We start from the raw sequence: 27,932 nt of genomic DNA on the forward strand, positions 1-27,932 counted from the left end.
GACTTATTCAATTACCATGCTATCAGTGATCAGCTTTTGCGACGACCATTGTTTTACTAGACGCTTGTATAAGTCTCGGAATCCAGATATACAAAGTCTAAAAGTAACAAGAAAATTTTTATTAAACACAAAAAAATCGCACCAAAAGATCGCATATATACTATAAAAATAACCTAGCATTAAGGGCTGTAATAAAACAGTTTAAAATCAACAACAATTTTTATTTATTTAAATATTATTTTTAATTAACAATTGTCATCGATTCTATATACATAAAAGCCCAAGGAGGTCGTACTTCGAGATTAAGACAGCTTAAACTAAATATTTCTTTAACAAAATATACATTTTCTCATTATATTAGATGGCAAACGTTTTTATAGACAATTTTTTGTGTACAAAACATTTTGTATATTTAAATCTTTGGAAGAGGCTATACAGGCGACGCAATTTTATGGTATTGTGACAACCGCTCAAATATCCGTGACAAAGGTGATCGCCGCAAACAAAAGAATAATTCCATGAACGAGCCCGTCGGGGCTGACGGCGCAAAATCATAAAGGTGCAGATGAGGTAATTAAGACAATAAAGTTATGCTATCTGTATTGTGCGTCCTATGCAGGCGGTGAGGTTCGGTGGCTTTACTGTTTTGTTTACCTGCCAGAAGTATAAAGAATAAGAAGAAGAAGTATAAGAATTTAAAGAGCGGTTTGCAGAGAGGCTAAGAGTTTTGTCTTCAGACGTCTCGTCAGCGATACGATGCGAAGAGATAGCCGCCACGTTACCATAGGTTGAAGTAGAGTTCGTGGCGTAAATACAGAGGGTATTCGATTAGTTGCGGACACTTATCCTGCCCAATGTATTCATTTCAAAATTCGTGAAATCTAAACACAACACCAGAATTATCGAGAACTATGAATCAATCAGACGACAGATATAAATATATATGATATAAATTTATACATGTTTTAAAAAAAATTAAATCCTTTTAATACTTTTTAGAAGGTATACAACTTTGTAAATAAACAATTAATTGCAACTCGCGATGTACTCTTAAATAGTTCGAACTATAAAGGAGCAATGTATAATACCCCAAAGATTAGTAACAAAGGATCCCTTCAAAAAAGTTTGCCATCTCTGCCCAGTAAACTAGATTCATACGTTTCCACCAGTCAGTTGCTCTTAGCCTTCCTATCGCGCAGCAGACTGGAGATGAAAAACTCTCCAGCTCTATACGAAGACCTGACCAGCGGTCCACTCGCCGTGTACAAGAATCCCAGCTCTGATCCCTTCTCCTCCCACATCTTGAACTTCGCTGGAGTGACGTACTCGAAGACTTTGAGGTGTCGTTTCGTAGGCTGCATGTACTGCCCCAGGGTCACGCAGTCCACGCCCGCCGATCTCAGATCTGAAGATTTAATTTACATGTATAAGCTCTGTGATTTCAGACGTTGACAATAGATGGCTAGTTGTAGGTTTCGATGCACTATCGTTTGACACGTGTAGTTGTATATAAGGGTGCCGCTAAGTTGAATGGAGAATGGTGTTATTTATAAGAGATATTTAATGGAATCAGGCGTTACCTTGCGGAAGTCCATCCTAAGTAAGAAAGGGACCAATATTTAGCCACTTCCGCACATGCAGTGGTAGTCGTGCAATAAAGTGCACCGCCCCCCAGCCCGACGCAAATTACTTAACACGTATTTCACCCCTCCACAGGGCATCTTCAGGAGTTATGTTACACCGATTAGTGCCAAACACAGAGTTATAAGTGATAGCCTAAGTCGAGGTTCCCACGTGGGAGACCTTGAGCCTAACCATTCTATCAAGCGTCTGCTGAAGCGATCTAAGATCTTGGCAGCCTCTCTATTCGGCGTAAATAGTATGAAAGAGAAAGAAATATATGTAACAACCAGAGTCGTCACTGCTTCAGAAGCTCATAAGCTTCACATCTTCAAAAGAGGTTTTTAGGCGCCTTCTGCGCCCTGCCACCTCAAACTGAAAATGCCACTTGGGCGGCAGTAAGTCGTGCCGTGTTCGAACAATTAAAGGTTTAGCCGAGCGTTTACCGCAACAACCACGCATCTTACAAGCTTTGAAAGCTAACATTGAAGAAGATATCGCCAATTTAGAGTCAGATGTTTTGCGAGGTACAATTCAAAATACCGTAAAACGTGCGGAATTATATATAAACTCGCGAGGTGGGCAATTGAGTGAAGACATTTTATCCAATCAATGTCATCAATCTTACACTTTCAAATATAGTTTTTTTTTTTTTAATAACAACGCTATTTGTTTATTTTATAACAAAATGGGAGCCGGTTCATATAATGACATTACTTTTGCAACACCTGTTACAATAAATAGATAGAAAAATAATATGTTGCTGGACATAGATAACCGCGCATTTATTTCGGCCATACGTCGCCGTCTGTTGCAAGCGGAAACTCTAGCCTAAATTGTTATTCTATATTTAATTTTAAATACGTTGTAAAATATTTTATATTAATATGTTTTAAATTTTTAATTTTCTATTACGTAGAATATTTAAGAAGTAGTGTACAAGTTATTGAGCTTTCAATTCTTTTTTCTTATGAATTGCATATTCTAAAATAGTTCTCATTAATAATTTATACCTTTCATGGTCTGCTCCACCTGCTGATCGGTCTCCCCCAGCCCCAGCATTATGGAGGACTTTGTCACCAGATCGGGGTTCACCTCCTTCGCTGTCTCCAGAACCTTCAATGTCTGACGGTAGCTATAAATTGAAAACACTATTAACGCCTGCCCTTTTTATATTTATTTTTTACATCTTATAAAAGTAAGTGTAATATATTAATTTAAATAGATTACTTTGAAATAAGTGAATATAACACTAAGACGATAAAGTAATAGAAACATATATACATGGTGATTGCAAATAGAGGTAAGAGCTTTATATATGTTACTATACACAAAAAGCTTTATAACTATAACATCTATTTCAAATCAACCTGTATATAGTAATCTCTGTCAAATATATAACATTTTTTTTCTATTGACAGATAATAAACAGTTTAAATTAAAAGTCTTATATTAAATATATTTACAGATATATAATAAATATAACATATAAAAATAAACTAGTAACTTCTAAATTTAAATTTTCAAAAAGTTAACAAATTATTCCCAGTTCTGAGTGTATATATAATATGTGTGTACGCATATATAATAAAGTTCCACAAAATATCTTAGATATACCTTTTCTTAGTTTTAAATCTAAACGTCAAAGTATATTATTAAATATACTTTATTATAGCATTTAAGAGTTTTTAGTTGATCTAAGTGCATGGAAAGTGAAAAATTGTTAAATTTAATTTTTTCTTACCGGCTTTTTTCAACAGATCAGCGTTCAGAGCCGGTGCTAGCTTACTGCTTATGTTAAAATAAATACATTTAAAAAACTTTTAAGTTAAACGGTTTTTTGATACCCATATTGTGGTGGTTGTGGAAAAATATGTACCTAGTCCGCCATATTGGAACGGCGTCCATCTTGAATTTTAAATTTTGACATAATCATCGTGTTTTACTAGTGTAGCCCTTTCATTTGATACCCATATTGAGGGGGTTAAGGAAAAATATGTAATTCGCCATTTTGTATCGGCGGCCATCTTAGATTTATAATTTTATTAATTTTATTATATTGTATTGTCATCTAAATTAAATGTGTGTACCAAATTTCAGATCAATCTGACAACGGGAAGGTGTTTAAATTTCTCAATTTTTAATTTTGACCCAAATAAATAAACAAATAAATTCCGTACGGGTCGAACTAAATAAAACCGTTTAATAATCGACGATACAAAAGCGCAAGTAAATGCATACTTGAATAAAGAAGTAGTAGGTAGGAATTCGAATTTTAAAAACTCTTTTTCTTACTATATTATTGTGACAAAGCACGAGTTACAGAACCCTGTAAACAATAAACACTGAACCCTAGGATCGTGAACACGAGTGGCCTTGAAGTTATTTATATTTTTTTGTGTACGGTTCTCGGAAATTCTAACCGAGTACTATCTCGAATTCACTAGAACCTTATCCGTAGTATAAATAAGTGTACTCCCCATGACGACAGGCGGTGTTGTTTTTCGAGTTATAATGTTAAGATCTACGATCAGGGATACAAAGTGACTATTTGGTAAGTTATTTGGACAGTGATTCCTTGAGCGATTTGGAAGCGTAGTTTGGACTATGCGAAAGTATACTTTGTATTAAAGTAGGGTGACCATCTGATTTGTGAATAAAGGACTCCTTGAGCAACTAATCGTGTTTCATTTAGAGTCAAAACCCATAATATTATCATTACATTATTTATTATATCCTAAACCTTTGATTTTTAGATATGATGTATAGCTATACATTCCATCAGTTTAAAGCTTTTACTGTAGCAACAAAAACCGGTTGAATATATGTTATGTTTTTATATACACCTATCCCTTCCGCACGCATCTTCCGTCGCTCTCATACAACGATATTGATTGGTTGTAAAGTAGGGATTCTAATTGGTTGTATAAATAAAGTCAGTTTTAGGATTCGTTATCGTTATTTTAAGGTTTTGGTATAAATATAGAGTTTCGGTAACCACCACCAACCACCACCAGCACCCTAATAGTAAACATCATGGGCGATCCTAGGGAAGAGCATCCTCCCTTATATCGCGGAGAAGTCCACGCTGCTGTTCCGAACCGCACACAACACAATCATATATCTACACGCTTACAGCTGCCACCTTCGTGCGAAAGTCAACGTGCAACTGGAATTCGAGTCAAGTAATTTTTTTTTATCTCACGGATATTTTCGGTTTATGACATCGTCTTAAATGAATCTCGGGGCTTGTGGAATTACAGAGGCATTCTCCTAAACAATTTTAACCAATCACCTTGTATTTCTGACAGTAAATCCTATGGTAGCCGTTTACTACGTTCTTCATTATGTTGTAGTGATGAAGTATCGAGTCCTGGGATCATAAAATTCAACTCACCCAGCCCTCCGGTCTCTCACGAATGGAGTAAGTCTTTCCACGGTCTCAATGTTGTGCGCGAACACGTCCAATCCGCAATCAGCTATGGTAGCAATGCTATCTCTGTTACCCCTGAAGTCTGGCACTAGACACTCCACAAGTATCTCCTTATTCCTGGAAGAATATATTTTATATTACACCATTTCCATTTAAATTAATTTATTTATAATTATGTACTTTTACGGCTCCCCTATTGGGGGCCTCTTGTACCCCTATCTTTGGGAAGAACAGGGTCGTTTTTAATCTTTAAACATTTTTTTTATTTTCATACTCTCCTATCATTCTTTACATGATCTACCCTTCACATGATCTCTACTTCCATTTTACAATTTCTTTTCTTACTAAGTACCATTCATTCATCGCCTCACTTCCTACGCCTTGTTCCTTAATATCACAGGTTTTGTTATTATGTTAGAAAAGGACCAATATATAGCTACTTCCGCCAATGCAGCAGTAGTCGTGCATTAAAGTGCACCGCCCGCCAGCCCGCTGATAAATGCGTATGCGGTAAACAATGCGAATTACACAACCATCACCGTTAAACCACTCAACACATGTTCCACCCCTCCACGGGGCATCTACATGAGTTATGTTACACCGATTAGTGCCAAACAGAGTCTCTTTTGTTATCTCATTTATTTACATAGTATATACTTATTTATCATTTTACATTTTTAATTTACTTATTACTACTATATATCATAGTATTATTGATTATTTATTTAATTAGTTTAACTATTCATTAATTTATTTATTAATATATTTTTTATCGACCTGTATCTGTTTTGTTCATTTTATAATTGTATATTATAGTATATCTATTACCACTCGTTTCGTTAGACACCCACTGTAAGGTATAGGCCTCCACAAAACATACCTATGGTATATAACCTTTCGCCCCAAACACCTATGCCACTTGAGAACCTTTCACCTCAGGCATCGGTTTCACGAGTGATGTGTCCCGGTCCACTGCCACTTCAGACGAACAATTATTCGAGCTATTTCGGTGATTTTGGTTCTCCTACCGATCTCCTCATTTCATTAAATATTTATTACAATTATAACGTTAAGTATTGCGTAAGAAAGAGAACAATACGGAATTCCGTAAGGAGATGATGAAGCGTTCACGTGAAAGTTACAAATAGATAAAACTTCTGCATATAGACGCCCGCTACAAGGTATATATATATCATCATCATCATATCAACAGTTAGACACGCACTGTAAGTTTTCGGTCTCTCCCAAAAATTTCCATGACAGGTGCTGCACTGCCCATATCCAACCACTTCCCACAACCTTGTATATGACGAGAGGTCTATGTCAAGCAATAAAGCCGTGGGTTCTCGGCTGAAATGATGATTAACTTTAAGTGCCAGTAAACCTGGAAGAAGAGAACGATGCAGCGATGCCTTGAATGTGTTGGAGAAGAATTTTCCTAATATCTGTGCCACATCGATTCTCCATTTTCCAAGAATTAAATATCACAATATATTTCAATTTGAACGTGCCTCAAATTATAAGTGAAATACTTTTATGCATGATAAACTAAAAAGTAGCTTTAGAAAATTTAGTGTTCGAGGATAAAGTGAATGGATCAAGATACAGAGGTCGCTCTATACGATTACCGTCACGCAATTATTTCATTATATTAATTTCATCCATAGGACATTCACTGTTAGATATAGGATTCCCTCATAGATTTTATTAGAGCTACATTACGTCATCGTCAGCGATATATCGAAAAGGGGAATTCCACAAAAACAATTCTTTATATACATCAAGCGATAGAGGGCGCTGTACGAAACTTCTCGACTTGTGATTGGCTGACGGTTTTTATTTGTTGAACATTGTTTTCATAATTCGAATAATTATATGCACTTGTACTTCGGATTTCGTGTTGTTTTTACCTCCAAGACCTACCACCCTAAGAAGAATCAATGTATGCAGTCTTCCGACGACCTGAACAAGGTCGTCTATTCACCAGGCCCCAGTGGCCTAGGTGGAATAAATATGGCGGGTGATTGTGAGAAAAGCCGTACGGAGCATATATAGAAAAAATATACTCACTGGCGTTTGATCTCTCGTACAGTTTCAGCGAAATGCGTCGAACCGCCGTCTGGTATGTCTGATGACAAAGATATTGAGGTTACCTTTATCACTGTAGCGTTCAAGTTATGTAGTCGAAATATAGCAAAATAACCTTACGAGATATTTTCAAAAAGCGCAATAAATATTTTTAAAAAATACGATAAGAAAAATATACATTATCATTTGCTATAAATTGATTTATTGATCATAATATTGTTTAATATTAATTCACTGTATAGAAAGTCAATTGACTATCCGTAAACATTGGTAAACCTTAAGTCAATTGATTATCCGTAAAAGTCGTTACGCAGACATATATACAGCTTTAAAACAATTAAAAATATTAAAATATATATATTTATATATACATATACTACTAGGTTTATAATTTTGATTATATTAAGAACCTTCCAAGAAACTCTATAGTTACTATTTTAAATAAAAAATTCGCTATTTTTTTAGGTTATAAGCTGTCTATTTGTCCCGTGCAAGTCATATTTACTTCTTATATAATCTATAACACATATACCATAGTTTAATTTATCTACACCAGTGTCTGTCAACCTTTTTTGTGAGAGACCCCTATGTTACATATATAGTTTTTATATTATAGCGAAAGGGTTAAAATCCATTTTTGAATTTCCCACTTATTAATCAAATTGCTCCCTTGTGGGGGGTAGATCCCACGTTGGGAAACACTAATGTACAACACAATACAACCGCCAAATATATTTAAAAAGAGACATGAAAGACAATACTCACCATCTCTGTCAACAGATGTAAGTACAATATAGCCAAGACCCCACTGGTTAACGGCGTAGGCTGTATTCCGAGGTTCGTCTGGGTCCAGCGGTGGAGGTGCTCTGGAGGTCTTTACTGAGCAAAACATACAGCCTCTTGTACAGGTGTCACCCATCAGCTGAGAAATACATTCACACTAATTCTAAATACATTTTCGGGGTAGATTTAAAATATTATTCTCAACTAAAAAATATATGTGTTTAATATATGCAAATAAATAAAATTGAAGTGTCGGTTTGTAATATTAAAATAAAGGCACAAATACCAATTCATCTTTTTCATCCTTACCTGTCCGTCTGTTTGTTCCGCCTAATCTATGAAATGGCTGAACCGATTTTGACGGAACTTCTACTGGCAGATACTAGATGTATATGAAATCAGTTGACTAAACCTTTTATTCAATTAAATAAGAGATGAAGCCTCTTCCTTTCTACTCAGTTGTTATGCTGTTACTAATTTAAATCACTAGATTAGGAGCTTTCTATCTTCATGTTATGGACACTCTGTGGAGTCATGAAGCTGCCCATCATTAAAGGAATGCTGGGTTCAGATCAGAGGTTCCCAGACTTTATTTCACAAAGACTACTTTTAAAAATCAGGTGGTTCCAGTGAGCCCCAGCAGTCAAATTTCTACCAGATTTTTACAAGTAACAGTATCTAAGCTTCTTAAAATATCTATATTAACAGGTGAAGTAAAGCCAACATTTCAGTTCATTCACTATCAAAAGATGATTAATTTTTGTGAGGTCCCATTTTTTGTCAAGCAAATGCATATTCCTATCGAATCTCCCTGCGGGTTGGTTTGGACTGTTACTTAATCAACTACAGAATTCAGATTCAATCATGCTCGAAAGGACAGATGTTGAACTCAATTGATATCAATTTTTAATAACTGTTTACATTCAATAATTTTAAAGCTCTGTAATGGCTCCTTAAAGCTTGCACAGAATAGAACAGCCTGGAAAAAGATGGAGGCATGGATGCTTGGCCCTCATTCGTTAGGAATTGACTAAGAAGAATGTCGCCATCATAAAGTGTTCTGAATTTAAATTTTTACCATAATGGTAGCTGTGGAGGTACCATGCTTGCCACCACTCCAACATTCACCAATGTTCGGACACCTTGCCTCCTCGCACACTGTGCTCAGCTTCAGACCACGGAGCTGTTCTTTAAGTGCGCTGAATTTCGATCCTTAGAAAGAGAAAAAGTCTAATATATACCACAATGAAAAAGATTTCTTTGATGTAAACATTATTAGAGGTTCTATAGTGGAACCACGAGCCAGTAGACGCGGCGTGGGCAGACCGCCCACTAGGTGGGCTTAAGATATAGTTAAGATCGGGAAGTCGCTGAATTCAAGAAGCGCAAGACTGGGTATCAGCTGAAAAGAAGAAGAAACTTTACCAATATTTTTATTTATCACTATAATCCTAGGACTAATTCTTGGATACTTATATATTATTAGTATCTTTTAATTTAATTAATAATAATATATGTTCTTTTTTCTGTGGATGTTATAGCCTGTAATAAGTGGTACTTATGAGATTAGTCATATAGCTAAGATCAGTGGCTCAATGTAGTTAAAAGTTTGAAACTTATCTGCTGCAAATCTATCTTTCGTCTAGATATCTACTGCTTACCAGCCAACTGAAGCATGCCATCTACCTACCTTTATGCCTGTGTTTCCTAATTTGAAGACTAGACCCCACTGGCATTTTACTTTTAAGTGGGGCAATTTGAAAGTGAACTACACAAACTTAAGTTTTATAAATATAAATACATATATATATATATATATATAAATATATATATGTGTATATATATATATATATATATATATATATATATATATATATATATATATATATATATATATATATATATATATATATATATATATATATGTTCAATAGAGGAGCATAAGGATTTTAGAAATGCTAAGGTGGGGCATGGCATATAAAAGGTTGAAAAATCTGGTTTATGCGGTCTACCAAAACTCATTTAACCTGCTGGTGCATGTCAAGTGGTGGTTTTGATAGATCATCCGTTATCTGAGAAACAGACAACATGACCAGCCCATTTAAGTTTGAAGTCATGTGTAAGATCATCACTTAAATCACATATCTTACAAATATGTGCCTGAAATATAATCATATGTCAATACTGAAATCCTGTAAGGTACTGTGTCTCAGAAAAAAGTATAATCTTGTCATTATCATTTCAGCCATAGTCTGTCCACTGTTGGGACATACCATCCATACACTCAAAGATTTACAAAAGGATCAGCTAATAATAGTGTGATTCCAGCGCATTCAGCAGGTCTAACATTGTCTGTCCACTTAAAGTTGGACATTCAAAGCTGTGCTTGTCAGCAGATGTTCACCACTTCAGAAACACCAGGTCCCAGGAGCTATCTATTATAAGCGCTATATGGGCTACATACTTAGCATTAATGAATAAATAGAAAAAGTTAAGCAAGATTACAAATGAGGTCCAGAGTGAAAGAGCATGTTTCAATGATGTACAGAACATTAGCACTGATAACAAGAATAATGTACTTTTGTCTTAAAGCATCAAGGGATAATACATAAGATGTTTTTAAAGGTTCCTGAATACTGAATAAAACAAGCCCCCGTAATATAGCGGTTCTATAAAAGACATACCTGTAGGTATAGATGTTTTTAACCATGGCGGCAGTCGTAACCTCTCTGTTTCCCCCTTTTCACGTTTTAGTTTCCCTACATAATCATCCCAGTTCGCTGGTCTGTCCTCTGAAATAAAATCTGCCAAGCCGGGGCCTTCTCTTAGTTTTTCTCTGATTGCATCCAATTTACTTGTGTGCTTGCATCTTTGCACCTGAAAATCAAAAACAAATATAAATGTATTTTATGTACACCAATACCTCGCCTTATGTTGTTTCACTTTGCGTTTTTTCGAAGTTGCATCACTGCTTGATTAGTACAAATTTTCACTGTGCGTCGTTAGATTTTCGAGAATGTGTTGGTTTGGGTTTGAGTCTAATTTTTTTTAAATTTTCTTTATTTATTCTATGGAGATTTTTTACAAAATGATCCCAACAGCGGAATGAGCTTTACAGTGTTCCAGGCGGTATTTACGAATATCAATTAGTAGAAAGAAATTTATTATATTGTGAAATAAAGCAGACGTACACAACAGGCAATCTTGATTACTTTATTTTGTTTTAATTGTATATGTCTTTTTTTGTTTTTTGTATGTATGTTAATAAATTTTGTTTTTAAATGGTTCTCTTTTTAATTTTCTTTTTAAAAAGTAGCATTTTCATGACCTGAGAACCGATCTTTGATCATTACATGGTTTGCTATAGATAATTTAATTCGCTTTGCACACTTTGCATCATTTGGAATATAACCACAGCATAAAGTGAGGTATTGGTGTATATAACATAGATTCCAGAGTGCGAATGCGTATTGGAGACAAATATCTATATAGTAATTTAAGGATAACATATTTTTGAATGTTTAAACACATAACATATGTACAGGTTTTTATAATAAGCTGGCTATTATTACCCGGTTAGAACTATTTTTAGATAATATATATTCTTATAAAATAATATATCTATTGTATGACACAAAATGTGTGTAAGAAGAGTCCAACTTGATGTCCAAACTAGAATCAAATTGACCTCATCTATAATGGCATACTTTCAAAAATATCATTAATATAGTAACCAATTTAAATGCATGCTTCATTATCAAAAAATATATGTTTTACACTGTAATGAATAAAAAAATGACATGTGACAAGATTTACAACAAACAAGATTGTATGTATTGTAAAACCATTTGCAGTTGCTTACAAAAAAGTTAATTACATGAATTTTATGATAATATAACAAAATTATTCCAAAAACCAGAATATATCATGGGTCAATTTAATAAACAAAATGAAGTTTAGCCGTAAACGAACTATTTCTCTATAGCAATGATAGTTCAGAGGTCATGATTGTAAATACAAGTACTTGTTACTTATTGTTATCAGACATTATTGCTTAACAAACTCTTATAACTTCATCTTTATTTTATCTAATTATTTTAAATAAGACACAAAATATTATATACAAATTTATGTGGTTATAACATTGTTTTCGATGCATTTTTCTTTTATTAATAAAAATATTTTTATTTAACAACAACGCTAGGTTAATCACATAACCATAATTACATATAATTTAAACTACAAATCGTTAAATAAGGTACATTACCACTAAATAGATAATTATAAAACAATATTTAACAAATCAGTTTTATAATAAATAAAATTGGTACGTAATTCAAGCAAAGAGGTTACAATAAATAACTGAATAAAGTAATAAAAACATTCATTTACCTCATGATTTCGAGATAGTAATTTTAATTTTAACGTATTACGAAACATTTCAAAATTTCACATTGAAATTTAATAACCAAAGTTTACAGTTGAAGGTGACATAACATCGTAATTAAAAATATGTCAATAAAGTTGAAATGTCAAAGTTATTTTTAATGAATGACTTTAATTCACACTTCGACATGAATGAACGACATGAAATCAACACCATTAAAAAATACATAAGAATTAATAAAATATACATTAAAACTATTGACTTTTTCCGATAAGGTCTTTTAAAATGCTAGTTTAAACTTAGCCTTCCGACGTTAACTACTGAACAAGTAAATAATAACAATATCAATACTATAGGGCTAGGGGAATGTAGCATGTATCGTGTCTGTATGAAACATAAGAAAATGATTGAATCTATGTAATATTGACAAAAAAACTGTAGCAATTAATAATGTTTACCGCTTGTGCCAATCATTAATATTTAATACAAATTAAGTTTTATATGACATGAAAAACGGCCAACAAATTTTATTTAATTGGGTTGGTCCACAATATCAATATAACTATATTGTTATATTGATATAGTGTATTGTGTGTATATATATGTTTTTAGTGAATATTTTTGAGGAATTATATGTGTCTGTCCTAATGTCGCCATTATCGCATTGAGTTAATATCTTGTTTTCAATAACAATTTTTAAACAATTAAAGAAAAAAACAATTATAGCGGGCATAAACCAAATGCTTAGGTAGATTTCCTCGCTGCTAAATTTTTTAAATGTTATAATTCGTTAGAATCTGATTAACCGCCAGTTTCCCGTTTTTACGCCTTCAAAAAAAATTTTTTTTTGCATTTCATCTTTGCTATCCATGGGCGTTCATCGGCTGAAAAGAAAAAGAAGTCTTTATCCCCTTGGCCCTTTAAATACGAAAAGTATAAATCGTTCAAAAATAATAGTAATTTTACGGTAAACTGGAACAAATAATATTAGGTTGTGCTATTATTTGACTTATGATACAGTATTTTTAACTTACTAAATAACTACATCTCTAATGAACCGAGTTCAATGACAATTAGAAATAATGAAGGACATATTTATAACATGGCAACCTAGTGCTATTAGGTTGACTTCATTAAAACTTGTTTAATAAAAAATGTAGAAAAACATTACTTTATCGTTTACTGTGAATATATAATTAAACATAGTTACATTTAATTTAAGACATAGTAGTGTTCGTATAGGTTGTATAAATTAATCAAAATAAAATAAAAAGCGACCTTGCGATCAAACAGCTGTCAAGCAGCATTAGCAATAATGAAATAAACAAAATTTTATCTACAATTTTTCATCATGAGGAACGTCGGTCCCCATCTTTTAGAAGATAAAATGGATGATGCGGTCACCCATTACATTAATTCGCACCAGCCAACAGATGTACGTATATTTTTCAACTCTATTTTTTATTCGAATTATAGGCAGAACAAAAAATTACGGCTGCCTGAAAGAAACATTTGAATACTAATTTTATGGAATTACATTGATATTTGAGATTTTTAGGCACATAGAAACTGCTGCTTAAAGTTCTCATTAATTAAATTACAAATTATTCAATACTTCATTGTGTGATTGTTTTTATTGAAGTCTGTTCATGTGGATGCGAATTCTCTCGCTCTCAACGTCCAAGACGACGGAGGCAGTCGGGTGGTGACAGTCATGCAGCCGCTCAGCTTCTCCACAGCACAGATGTGCAGGTAAATGATGAACTTCCTCCAATTTCAAAATACAATTATATAGCAACAGCACATAAAGATTATACATATAATTATCTATGTTAATTGTTGCTAAATTAACATATCCATTTTAAAATGTTTTTCTGTATTCAATTTTAAGATTATAGCTTTATAATTATACTGTAATAATATGAAAGTTACATTCTATGTTTTTAATTGTTCTTATTATATAGCATGTTTCTTTTGTTAGCATTTAAGCCAGCTCCCAGGGATTTCTTGTTTGAATTTTAATTTCAATTCATCAATTGCATAATTAATAATTTTACCATTACTAGCAAAGTGATAGTTTCTAGTCTATTTTTTTGGCCCTGTCATTTGGATGCCTCTCTTACAACCCAATGTATGGAGAGACAGGGTCTCTTTATTATATTAAAAAATAATTTCTAGTCTATTGCATTACTTAAAGAAATTTGACAATAGCCATGATATTCGATTGTAAATTTTCAGGCAAGTATCAGTGAATGAACAAGTTGGAGAAGGGCAGTGGAGTGAAGAGCTCCTTGATCCTGAAGGAAGGTTGGCAGCATTGGTGGCGCATTTCTCACAGAACTCACGGCCACAATCTCATCACAAGGTGTTCATTTATTAAGACTTTTCCATTTAAATTTTGTCATAGCCTGACAGTAGTTACTGATTAAGCCAAGATTGAGTACTCTGGAGCACCTTTGTTTCAGAATGCTATTCACAATTCAATGACTGTCTGAAGTTCACTCTTACATCAACCACATAACTTAGCACTTAGCAGACTCCTAGTGGGATATTCATGTTATAATCCAAGCTTAAGCTCTTGAGGAAATGGCCAGTCTTTTTTACTGATCAGTGGTTTAAATTCCAAGCTGTGGATGCAAAATACTAATAAGAAAATGGTATAGTTATTTGAAAGTTGGAAGCTGTGATTGTTATCATTGGAAACACATTTTTTGGGCGCAGAATTTCGCTGAATGGCATTTACAGATTCTGCAAATTTAATGTGATTGGATACAGAGGGTCACTAGTCTAGGATCTCTTTTAAGGTAGCTAAAGACATAGGTTCCTGGGGAAGTTTTAGTTCTGATGGCTGATCAGCTTTTACATTGCTTTGGTAGACTCTCCATGGAGTAACTATGCTTAAGAGCCCCAAAAGAGAACCTTGCTCTGGGCTGTCATTTAGCATTCTGTCACAAGGTCATCTATGAGAGTTAAATCTCAACTTGATCAGTAGCTATTGGTGCCAAGCTAACATCAATACTATCACTTCTGAAAGCATTTGCGCTGGGAGAACTGGCAGTAGAAACTCCATTCATGCTTCTAGGTTGATTAGCTATGACAATGGTTTGAAGTATATGTGGCTTGTCTTATAGTCATCACAGCATCTGGAAACTCTTGCCTTGATCTCAAGATGTTGTAATGAATTTATGTGTTGTGCCACATGTTACAGTTGGATCACATATTAACTTACTATTGGTCGACCAGTATTAGAGAGGCAAACACATACCAATATGTTTATCCTAGATAAAAATAGCACTATTATTGTACATCCACAGATCTATAATAAATAAGTTTCAAACACTACAAAAAAATTTAAAAATCTTATGCATATTTTTAAAGTTATTACAATTTACCTGAAAATGGAATTTTGCAAGGAATATCGTTAAAAATGCCTAACAAAGTAACCATTACGAAATGCTTGCCTATAATGTATTCAGAAAGGGTTACATATGGAAATTTTAAAATTAAATACTTAGATGTACCCCAACAGTACATCAAGATTTAATTGATTTGCTTTTTGTATAAAATACTAAAAGCATATATAATGGTATACATATAGGGTAACACAATAACATTCTTATTTTCCTTCTTTTTTTTTACTCAAATTAACAATGTTTTAGGAAATTGATATTATACAATTTATGATTTACTTAACAAAATACTAGGCAAGCAAGTCAAAAAACACAAACCTAGGTAGTTTTATCAATTTAACTTTTTTTTAAATATAAGCTGTAAGTTAGATCTCTGTTAAACTTATTACAGCCTATTTTGTGACTCTATATCTAATGGATAGTGAGTTGAGTTGATTTTGAGAACAGCAATTTCCCCTGAGTTGAAGCTAGAACTGATTCTATCATCACCCAATGTCCTTCACATTGTCAAGTTGTTTTTTTCAGACAGGATATTGGATGTTTACATGATCTTCCAGATAGCTTACTTCCGAAGAGAAGTCTAAGAAATACATGTTATCTCTAGCTTAGCTTGGGCATTAATCTGCTATAGCTGTCTGTTGTGTTAATAACTAGGTATTCGGACCTGTATTTTGAGTCACATGCATAAAAACTTATAGACATGACATATGTATACTTTTATGTGATCGCTGGAATTTTAATTGAAGGTAGATTAGACAGTAGATTGCCACTGCTCATAAACAAGTTTCCAGAGGATGGCTATTAGTGTCCTCTGCATACCATAATACAATACTGCAATTGTCAAGCCACCTGCCAAGCCTGGTGATTATGGCATATCCCTTCATAGATATCTTTAGGGCATGCCTATGCATCGCAGAGAGCTTCTGTGGCCTGAAACAGCGACTACAGGATCTTAAAATTTTGAGGCTTTATTCGAGTGTAAATTTCAGATATCAGCAGTGAGGAATGATATGGATACATCAGTTATACTGGATACTCCAATGCGGCTGTACAATGCGCAGACCTTGGTAAGTGTTTTTTTTTTCTAAATGTTTTATTGATTTGATTTAACAAATATAGATTTAAAATGATTAATCAAAATTAAATAATTTTTTTATAAAGATAAATTTTATTGTTCAACTTGAACATTTTAAAAAATCTTTTTTATTTTTGACTACTATTTCACAAAGTGTTTTAGTTATTAAGAAGAAACCGGAAGAAACTTCAAAACAGCAAATGTTTTATGCAGCTCAGATTTATGTATTTACACTTTCTGTGAATTATAGTCTTAAATGAAAACAAAGTAATCAAGCGACGTCAACCGGCATACCAAGCATGGCAATAGTATTTCCCCTATAGATATCTTTAGGGGAGCCCTATGCTCTTCAGTTGGCTTCAATAAGGCTGAAACCACGACTTGTGAAACATTTAATATACTATATTACTATACTCAGGAGGGTCATTAAATAAAAAGTGATTTTTGCTTTTATAGTATGATTGGGTTTTATAATTTTAATCAGATATATATAGATAGATATTTGAACTATATATCTGTATACCTACACACCTACTGAGTATATACCTATACACTATTTAAGAAGGCTTTGCTATATATCTAGATTAAGTTTTTTAAATGTTATGACCTTGAGTTTGTTGAATGATCGGTGGTTCATGAAAAATTATGTTTTTTTTTAACTGATCGTATGTATTAAAATTTTTGACTGAATTACATATATATTTTAATCACCATAGGATCATCAGACCGAACCTATTGTTGTACAAGTTCCACCGCAGCTGGCTCCACTGCCACCGTTACAAGAGATGAAGAGATGTCAGGACACAGACTGGTTCAGCAACAAAACTAAAACAACTATGAAGGTTAGTGATTACTAGGAAATTGTAGTATGGTTTCTATAAAAATAAAGAATAAAACACTACATGTGTTTTAATTATTTTGTTGTATTTATTAAAAGTTGCCAGCAAAATTAACATTTTTATTAACAAATACAGAATAATTAAAAAACTACGAATGTCAAATCGAATGTTAATTAAAATAAAAATCAGACATTAAATCTATCTGTCAGTAAATTTTGTTTTATTAAATATTGATTTATTAATTATTACAATGCGTCTTTGGTATGTTTAAAACATAACTAATTATTTTACTTGTAAACTATTTTCTTTTTATTTTCATAGGAGAAAGCCTTTCCATGCTGTGGCAGTAATTTTAATATGTTTTATATTATAGATATTATTTACTATTCAGTATTCACATTTTTTTTTCATCCTATAGACTACTGTATTTTAAGGAAAAAAAATCAACGTAAATTGTTTTTTAAAATATAGTTAATTCTATTCACCTTTTTAATCTAAATTTTTTTACAGTGGCAAAAAACACCAATTAATCACTTCTTTAATTATTCTTGGAAAACAGAGGATAATTCCTGTGATTTATCACCAGGATAACAATCCAATGTTATCGGAGCAAGATGGACCAGTGCTCGACCTAGGCGCGAGCGCGTCTCCGGCACAGAATAAACAGCAGAGCAAGAAGAGTTTGCCGCACAAAAAGAGGATATCCAGGAAGCTGAAGAGGAATACTGGAAACAGCACTCCTCATCAAGTAAGGCTATAGTGATATGAAATTAGGTCGTAAAAAAAGCATTTTCATAATTATTATGTATAAACAAAAAGAAACAAATTAGTAACATTTTGGTTTAAATTGCTTTTAATATAGTTTGTTTTATTAAAAATGAATGAATCTAATGAAGAAATTCGATATATTTTAAAATTTTACTATGAAGTAGGAAGAAATGCAAAAACGTATGCAAGGCGACATCATAATAAATATTAATTATTTGATAAGTATTTCTTTTTTACAAGAGTTGAGGATGCTTATTTAATTCTTATGGTTGTCACACTGCATCCTCAGGAACAGATAGTGGTGATCCACTGCAACTCGGAGGTGCCCCAGGAGGAGATCCTCCCGGACAGCTTTGTGAACAGTGTGCCTCACCCCGAACACATGGCTGGAGACTCACATCACATTACACATGATGTGAGTAATTTCTATTGTTTATATAGGTTTTGGCGAATAGGCAGGTTGAAGTGGCTGTTGGTTTCTTAATGTTCTGGAGTAGAGGCTATGGACCAGCAAGTGCAGACTAGGATGTCCAGAAGGGTTACGCTTCTAACTGGTCCTATTGAAAATTGGGGGAGGCCTATGTCTAATAGCGGATGTTCAAAACATTAAGACAGTAACAAACATAAATATCAGGAGATTGGTCTGTTCTTAAATATCTCGTGAGCGTCTTTAAGTCTCGCCTTGTACTATAGGTGAGACAAGGATAGATGATGTGGATGTTCAAAACATTAAGACAGTAACAAACATTAATATCACGAGATTGGTCTGTTCTTAAATATCTCGTGTGCGTCTTTAAGTCTCGCCTAGTACTATAGGTGAGACAAGGATAGATGATAGAGCATAGATTAAAAATTTCCGAATTGAATTATTAAGTCTGTATTGATAGAACTTAAAAAACAAATATGTAGATGTGATATAATAACTTTTGTTCTTAGATGAGACCGATACTCGTATGCCAGCTATGCGGGGAGTTCTACGGAGATGAGCAGCTGAAGTTCTACCAGCATCTGAAACAGCATTACGAGCCGCATGGAACAATAATCATTGAGAATCCCGTTGTTCCTGATTTGGGAATAGATAAGGCAGGTATCAGTCAATTACGAATAACAAGAGATTATATGTTAGAATACATATTTTTATTTCTTTATATTACCATAATATATTCCTTTGTACAGTATATTTTAGGTTTCTTTTCTACACTTTTTGTTATTTCAATCAATATGTTGCCGATTTTTTGTTTTACAGGTACGTTAAAGGGGCAAAGAGTTGTTCTTTTCAATAAGTTTTGTATTTGCCAAGTGACAAGTTCTTATTGTTTTGAGTTCATCACATAAAATAAAAAATAACTGTCTCATAACACAACTTCATACCATAAAAAACTAAAACTATGCACCCTAAAAAGTAAAACTACTTATCATAAAACATAAAACTATGTACCATAAGAAGTAAAACTACGTACCTTAAGAAAGTAAAACTAAAAAGATTTACTTGTAAATTTTTTTAGCGAATTTTATGATTTTTTATACATTTTCTTTGTTGCTGTTAGGAACAGCGCTGTACAAAAATGTATGAATGTAAAAGTGAGAAAGTTAACTATACTTTGTCTTTCCAGATGACAAACACCTGCATTGTGGATAATGTACAAACCCTGCCCGATTCCCTGGTGGAGTTGTCTTTAGAGAATACAGTGCCAAAGTCAATCTATCAACCGATGGACAAGCATATATTGTACACTTCAAGCGATAAAACACTAACGTGCCATACAAATAAGGTGCAATATACAATGGCAAGCGAGAAGGACATACCGCAGGACAACGGCAAAGCAGACGTGTATGAGACACTGGAGATATACAACTGTCCGAAGTGTGACAAGTCGTTCAGAAAGCAGAAGCAGTGTGAAGCGCACTTGAAGGAGGCTCATTTGAACCCGAAGGTAATATCTTTTAACATCTGTTAATGAGAGAGACATACAGAGGGAGAGGGAAAGAATCAATGGAGAAAAATTGTTCATGTTTAATGGAATCATATAATGAAATCAGGCGTTACCTTGCGGAAGTCCATCCTAAGTAAGAAAAGGACCAATATTTAGCTACTTCCGCACATGTAGTGGTGGTCGTGCAACAAAGTGCACCGCCCGCCAGCCCGCTGATAAATGCGTACGCGGCAAACAATGCGAATCACACAACCACCACTCCAAATTGTTCATGACTACTAAAGATCATGACATAATAAAATACATAGTTAATGATACTATAAAGGACATACAGACAGACATTCATTTTTATATATATAAATTATATATATTGTATTACTGCGGATGAAAAATGCTATAAAGTGTGAACCTGTTGATGGAGAAGTAATAACAATATATTTGTATTGTGTATAGCTCGAGGATATGGGAGAGTTCAGTGAGCCGGAGGACCTGATGGAGGGCATACACGTGGCGGTCGAAGATGGGGAGCAGTACGAGCCGCCTCTGCTGCCGCATCTCATTGTCGAGAACGGACACGTCCACCAGGATCACGGCAGGCACTGGTGAGTCCAACAGCAGTAACATTAAAAAAATATTAAGGTTTTATTATCAAACAAGGATTTTAAGGATCTAATTTATGTGGTAAATTAACATTGAATTTAAATATTGACCATTGTTTATTTTTCTGTTTTTTTTTTATTCGTACCGAGCCAAGTGCAATCCAAGCATCAGTTTGAAATTTTATTATTTTATTTATAATTATGTACTATACTAAATTTATTATAACTATGCTACATACATATGTATGTATGTTTATACGTACATTTTAATTATACCTCTACTGTTTCCATACTATGGTTGATCGTAAGAAAATGCCTTGTGTGATAAGACTGCCCATTGTACTTTTTCTTTACTATTATGCAACTATGTATATATATTATAGCGTGTACAATAAAGAATATTAAATAAATAAATAAAATAATTGACTTGAATTATTGCATTTTATCGGACGGGATAAATAAATATTTTAGATTTTATGAGCGAAATTTCAATTCATATTGATGGGGGTAGGCCTTTGTATATCTGACGTTAAGATGCAATGACACAGGTACATGCGCAACGGAAATAACTGTGTGTGCGGGTGCGGAGCGCCGGAGTACTGCGCGGTGTGCCCGCCAGCCGAGCCCCCGGCGCAGCTGCCGCCCGCCCCGCCCGCGCCGCCGCCCCCCCGACATGCGCACGCGCCGCAGCTCAAAGGTAACACTCGGTATCCACTAATACCAGGCACACAATTGAGATATCTGAAAGCAGGCTTTTGTTAACCATCTATTCCACCCTTCTTCATTGTGCTTCTTCAATTGTTCTGTTTTATAACATTAAATTAAATTGTTTAATAAAAACTTTTTTGGATATGATTTATTAACGAAATCATTTTAAAAAGGGTAGGTCTTACAGTTTTTTTTCTTTTACTTCGCCATCTAAACCTATACCGTCTACCGGCAGCCTTTGTTCTTAGTTATTATTTTTTTCACAATTTTTACTTAAATATTATACTTATATTAATTACTTATTTACGGACTGTTCTGTTGCGACTGAAATGAAGATGATGAAAATTTCCACAGAGGAAGTACTGCAAAGGATCTTCGAGAGCGAGGTGCCTAGTCAGGAAAACACGAATTTCACGGAGAGCATCATCCCGGACAATCCGGAACCTATTCCACCGGAACCGCCGCATGAGGAGGAGAAACCCGCCCAGGGCGCGGGGGAGAAGAAGAAACCTACGAAGAGGTTCGAGTGCCTTCTGTGTGACCGCGTGTTTCAACATCGGAACAGCCTGCTGTACCACATGCTAATGCACCGGGATCGGCAGCATTACTGCAAGGATTGCGACAAAGGCTTCTATACCGCCGCCGCTTTAAAGGTGATAACATATATTTAGTCATATATATATGTCTTCTTTTCTGATTCCGTCTCGCAGCAAAGCTTCCACCTTGAGACTTATAAGGGCCAACATATAGTTATGTTTCAATATACAATTATTCTCGCTGTTGATGTTCAGATCCACCGGCGCGTGCACAGCGGCGACCGTCCGTGCGCGTGCGACGAATGCGGCCGCAGCTTCCGGCAGCGCAGCGACCTCAAGTACCACAAGGCATCTATACACTCTGATCAGGTCCTTTATTTATTTACCATCTAATACTGTAACTGTAAGTGGGTGATATATATAAGTGCAACAATCTAACATATGTTAGTTCCACATTTACAGAATACATATAAAAATTCTGATAGAAAAACGCAATTGAACTGACCGTCACATGTCAAAAGATGTGTTTATTCATGGAATAAAATTAGCTATGGAATTATAACTTCGTGAACAGTTAGTATTTTTTTTCCTATTTGATGCTATGACCCACCAAAGCGTTTCTAAAACTCTTATGCTGCCCTAGGTAACGTATATTTATATTAAAGCAAAAGTGTTAAAACTCGTGTCAACTTTTAACCCTTCTTTGCATGATTTTTACTATTTTTTTAAAATAAATCAGGGTGATGTAATTAATGCTCTAGATTAAAGGAAAAATATTTAAAAAAATCCTGGTGTGAATAAAAATATGTATTATGTAAAAAACAATATGATGGAAATTTACATCATCATGCAGTTTCACATATTTAGCCCGGTACTAAATAAATAAAAAAAGTTGTTTACTTAGTCTTCTTTATGCTTAGTGATAATTCAAAAAACAATAATTATTTTATTTAAGCACCAATTGACGCCACATTTATTACACGAAATTGTAGAATAGCCTTTACATTTGGGAAATTTGCACCGGGGTGACCCACTTACTTTTGGTCAATGTTCAGCACCATCTTTTCTTATGTCTTTTGGAGGTGGTGGAGCTGGAAAACCTTTTCTTTTTTTGATTGTAATTCTTCTTCTAGTACACTGGTACCAGGACGCCCTCTTTTAGCTGCTTTGGTGGTTTTGTTGCATAGCACAAAGGACAATTCATTTCTGAATTGGCCCATTGTAAGCAGACTCTTTTTAGGATCATCACTTTCTTGAGCATTTTTTTTTTATAAACAATCCAAGAGTTTATAATAGCAAGATCAAATAGATGAAAAAAATACGCCAATACCACTTTTTAGACCCCATTTTTATATGATTTCTGCCCAAAAAGCTATCCATGAGATCTACTCCTCCCATATGTTTATTGTATTCTTGGACAATAAACGGACAAGTAATATCAGTATGTATACCAGTATGATCTTGTGCTAGGAAATTTGATTACTGGCATGTATAATAATAAACCAAAGAACTTTACAAATCATACTCTGTAAATGATATAGATGAACTGGGATTACTCTGTTTTGTATATAAATTTGTCTCCTTTAGTAATGTTTTGATAAAATCTTCAGTGATAAAATGGTTAAAACATTGATATGGAGTTTCTAGGTGTGATAGACCACCTGAAGCAGCATAACTCCCCAAGAAATTAATTTTATCTGTGTCACACACCAGATTCCTTTTTTTCCAAATCAAGTTTCTTTTGTCAAATGGAAAACTGGATGAAGACTACAAATTAGATGAGTTTGATGTGTGAGAGGATTCTTGATCGTCTTTTTTTACAAGAGGAGGCTCAACGTCAGCAGTTTCATCCACATCGTCATCATCATTCTCCTCCTGCAACACTTATAATTTCATCAGCATCGTGGTTTTCATCATCGGAATCTTGGTCATTAAGGTCATCTTCTGAGAGCCAACCGCCTTATAACTTACAAAGATAATCTGCAATATCTCTTTCATTCAAGTTTCCCCAAAAAAAAACATAAAATAAACATTTACAAAAAAAATTCCCATACATTACAAGTGAAGTTACTGCATAGTGATGTAAATTTCTATCACAACGTTTTGAGAAATTCATTTATAGTGTTTTGATATAAATTGTACATAAAATAACAAAAACATGAAAACAAACCTTTTTTCCACTCATTTTAATTTTTTATTGTATTTTATATCTCCGTTTATTTCCATAAAACAATTTAAAATCTCGCTCCTTTCTTCCAGTCTCAACAAACAGCAGAATAACAAGTTCTAGGTCTGGTAATTCACAGTGACCTTTGCTATTTTTCGACAACCGCGTTTTGTTGTACGCAATAGTCGCTTAAAAAGTTGCGAGCAACAACAAATTTACGTTACAAGGGTTTTGAGTATCTTTTTTTGTTGACTAAATGTTATGATGGAAATTTCCATCACCATGCAAAGAAGGGTTAAATTACCCCCCTGTGGGGCGTGGGCTCTACGCCGGCAAACACTGCCATTGTAAAACGAGGGACGCACAACAGACCCCAAAACTTTTTTGATGTCGTGCCGTCAGCTCCGATTGTCTCGTTCATCCTTCTTGTGCTCTTCTCTGTGTCAGGTATTTAGACGGTCGTCACATTAACTAAATAAAAAGGGAACTTTTTTTATTTCAATGTTTGTTATTTTAACGCTTCTTTTCGAAACTTGCGTAGGGAAGATTTGGTATTATGTATTAAACGTTATCTAAATAATTGGATTTTCGTTGGTGCCAACAGAAGCACTTCAAGTGCGAGTTCTGCAATAAGGAGTTCGCGCGGCGCTACTCGCTGAACGTGCACCGGCGGATTCACACGGGCGAGCGCAACTACAAGTGCGACTACTGCAACAAGACCTTCCGCGCCTCTTCCTACCGCCTCAGCCACATGCGCACGCACACGGGTAGGTACACGCGCACCGAAACCACTGCCTATAATGGCGCCGCCGGTAGATGGCGCTGTAACCATATAAGTGTATACTAGCAATTACTAGATGTCGCTATAAACAATTTACGTGTCTACTATACGAGGGGACAGCAATATGGTACCTCTAACATATACCTTGACAAAAAGCAAACTCTTTCCCCGTTATTTTCCTTTTTTCCAGAATTCCTTCCAAATTTAGTCCTTGTAATGCATTTATATGACTTCCTAAGTTAATGACCCGTTTTTTAGCGCCTTATATAAGCTGTTCCCTCTGTGAAACACGCTGCCTTAGCCCCTTTTTTGGCTTTTGGGGTGAAATCTTTTGAATATCCTAAAAAATGCCTTTTGGTTGGTGAAAAGTCTATGTGGAGTTCATACCCTACAACTTTACGCTGTGGTCATAATTACTATTAGTAATATTTTATAAAGTAACATATATAAACAATCTACATTTTTTATATTATTACAGGAAGCAAGCCATACAAATGTCCGCAGTGCGAGAAGTGTTTCCGAGTGGCTTACGACCTCCGGCGTCACATGCTCATCCACGAGAAGGTGCGGCTCAGGGTTGACGAGATGAAGACCAAACCCAAAGAAACCAAGGACAAGAAATCTTCAACGAAGACCGAAGAGACCAAAGCAAAGTCACAAGAAGAAAAAACAACTAAGAAACCCTCCTCCGGCCGCCTACCAATACTAAGGAGTATTTTAGACAAGAAACAACCACAGAAATCAACCAAAAAGACACAAACTAAAAAGGGAGTCCCAAATGTAACGGTTGCTACAAACAAAGAACAAATGAAAATAAATGATGGATACACTAACAATGTTGAAGTATTTGATACAAGACAGCCCGAATATAAATACAAGGATGTATTCGAATACAGGAACAATGAAATGATGCATTCATACAAGAAAGATTACTCTGATGAGATGGTCTACAAGGAAAGCGATAGACTGACTGAGGAAAGAGACTTGGCAGTGCTAAGGCCGATGTTCCGTAGCAGCCCTCCAATGGAGGACTTGGATAAATCCAATGTGAGATCAGAGAACACAGATGGCAAACTACAAGTGTTCACAAATGTGGAGAAGAATAAAGGGTATATAGCTATGGGATCTACGCAACCTGTATTACTTAATGATGTGAGGATGGACAGGGATATGAATAGAGAAGTGAGGAATGATGCATTGTCTGGTGAGAACATGGATAATGTGTTCTTGGAGAAGTTGAGTGCATTGTACAACATTACTGCTGTTTGAGGAAGGGTGTCTCGCGGCGGCCGCAGGTGACAACGGGAGTGATACATACCCGTTAGGGGACCAAATAGTGAAATTTATTAGTGGTTTTATATTAGTGATATCTTGTGATATTCCTGATGGCACGAGGAATAAAGATTTTGGTAAGTTGTATATCATTAAGTATGAGATGCTCTTGAGAAACAGTGGTTCAGGTTATTAATGTTAGATTTAAGTTTTACATTTGGGAATGAGATGCACAAACTGATTTTTTAATAAGGTTAAAGCTCCTATTACCGCCGTATGTGAAATCGGCATTAATTAGCGATGTGTCATATCTATTCCAAAAATTTTATCAATTTATATTATTTTTTAAAATACATCAAGATTGATATATCAAACAAAAACTAACAGATAATGTATATATGTATGTATATTATATTTGGTTACATACTAATCATGTATAAAATATATATTTAGATTGAGATAAATCATGAAAGAGGCCGATATCTTTAGTGTACCATAAATTGGGACAACAACAGTTAGGTAAAAGGTGCTAGAATCCAAAGTACAGACCAAGCTGCCATAACCGTAGGTCTATGACAGGTCACAGAAAGTTGCTGAATGCATGCAGCACAGAACTGGTCAACATAGTGATCTATGGAGAAGATCTATGCTTTGCAGTGGGAGTCCATAGGCTGAAAGGAAAAATCATAATATTAATATTCCTGTTTATATATTAATAAAAGTCCAGGAAAATTAAAAATTAATCTATTCATATTTTTAATGACCTAAGATAATTTGTAGTCACTTGTGGCTTATAAAAAGGATGCCAAAGGATGTCAATTTGATTGTAATTACAATCTAATTGATCTCCCATTGCAACATGAATATATTATTGATACAAATTCGGTAACAGTGACCATTTCCACTATGGTCACATCACCATTAGTTTCATAAAATAAATCACAAGACCCCATAAAATATCATTGCATAAAATATTTATTAAAGATTTGAAATACTATAGTGGTTATGACAGTACTGCATGAGCTGTAATAAACATGCATGATATACAAGATGCACATGAGATATTGAAGAACAGATAAATCTTCAGATTACTATGTAAGAAACTGTCTTAAGTAATGTAATGTAATGTAAATACATTTTGCATATCGCGGTAATAAATGCTTTTTTTTAATATGTGGCATATGGTTGGATACACAGAGAACAAATGAATTGAATATATGTTTCAAAGGTGTTATTACTTTTGTTTTAACTATATTTATTTTATATCTATTTCTCTGTCTTTACATTCGTTTTTTATTTTAACTCCTAAATATTTTTTTTTAATTACGGTTAATATTTTAAAATCAATTTTAAAAAGGTTAGACTTTTCGCATATTGAAATAAATATAATAAAATATTGTTACAAAATTTTTGTAACTATTATATAGGAATGGTGGTAAATTGTTATATTTTATTAATTCTGCCATTTTTATATTTCTTTTCACAGTTTGTCTATTACATGTATTTTATGCAATTATCAATTTGCTAAGATA

The 27,932-nt window shown here is 34.2% G+C and overlaps 2 protein-coding genes across 4 annotated transcripts; one reads left to right on the plus strand and one right to left on the minus strand.

The window, feature by feature from the left end:
• Positions 1-262: 262 nt before the first annotated feature.
• Las (lipoyl synthase, mitochondrial) lies at positions 263-12,428 on the minus strand. Its single transcript, XM_068771567.1, has 8 exons — positions 12,317-12,428; positions 10,609-10,801; positions 9,003-9,136; positions 7,907-8,063; positions 7,124-7,181; positions 5,018-5,170; positions 2,634-2,755; positions 263-1,405 (listed from the first exon to the last, which is right to left on the minus strand). Exons 1-8 carry the CDS (start codon positions 12,362-12,364, stop codon positions 1,170-1,172), a joined length of 1,101 nt encoding a protein of 366 aa, XP_068627668.1. The 5' UTR covers positions 12,365-12,428; the 3' UTR covers positions 263-1,169.
• Positions 12,429-13,569: 1,141 nt separating this feature from the next.
• Positions 13,570-27,601, plus strand: LOC137928686 (uncharacterized). Of its 3 annotated transcripts, none has more exons than XM_068771616.1 (15): positions 13,570-13,746; positions 13,954-14,063; positions 14,550-14,676; positions 16,711-16,788; positions 17,513-17,638; positions 18,195-18,383; positions 18,693-18,818; positions 19,340-19,486; positions 20,017-20,337; positions 20,791-20,939; positions 21,485-21,633; positions 21,999-22,297; positions 22,436-22,549; positions 24,952-25,114; positions 25,607-27,601. In XM_068771616.1, the coding sequence occupies exons 1-15, from the start codon at positions 13,663-13,665 to the stop codon at positions 26,395-26,397; spliced, it is 2,973 nt and encodes a 990-aa protein (XP_068627717.1). In that variant the 5' UTR covers positions 13,570-13,662; the 3' UTR covers positions 26,398-27,601. The 3 variants fall into 3 exon arrangements, with proteins under 3 accessions (XP_068627717.1, XP_068627718.1, XP_068627719.1); XM_068771617.1 differs by having other exon boundaries at positions 18,222-18,383; XM_068771618.1 differs by lacking the exon at positions 18,693-18,818.
• The last annotated feature ends 331 nt before the right edge of the window (positions 27,602-27,932 follow it).

Source organism: Battus philenor, unplaced genomic scaffold (assembly GCF_028537555.1).
Source record: "Battus philenor isolate CCGP_79_NKW_IND1 unplaced genomic scaffold, ilBatPhil1.0.hap1 SCAF_4, whole genome shotgun sequence".
NCBI lineage: Eukaryota > Metazoa > Arthropoda > Insecta > Lepidoptera > Papilionidae > Battus > Battus philenor.

What these genes read in the sequence shown, in the direction of transcription:
- Las (XM_068771567.1), bottom strand. Translation starts at nt 12,364, where the DNA reads ATGTTTCGTAATACGTTAAAATTAAAATTACTATCTCGAAATCATGAG. An exon ending in CCTCCACAGCTACCATTATG is followed by an intron (nt 8,064 to 9,002) that starts GTAAAAATTTAA and finishes TGTATTTCTCAG; the next exon opens with CTGATGGGTGACACCTGTAC. An exon ending in GTACGAGAGATCAAACGCCA is followed by an intron (nt 5,171 to 7,123) that starts GTGAGTATATTT and finishes ATATTCTTCCAG; the next exon opens with GAATAAGGAGATACTTGTGG.
- LOC137928686 (XM_068771616.1), top strand. Translation starts at nt 13,663, where the DNA reads ATGAGGAACGTCGGTCCCCATCTTTTAGAAGATAAAATGGATGATGCG. An exon ending in CACATCACATTACACATGAT is followed by an intron (nt 18,819 to 19,339) that starts GTGAGTAATTTC and finishes TTTTGTTCTTAG; the next exon opens with ATGAGACCGATACTCGTATG. An exon ending in ATACCGCCGCCGCTTTAAAG is followed by an intron (nt 22,298 to 22,435) that starts GTGATAACATAT and finishes GTTGATGTTCAG; the next exon opens with ATCCACCGGCGCGTGCACAG.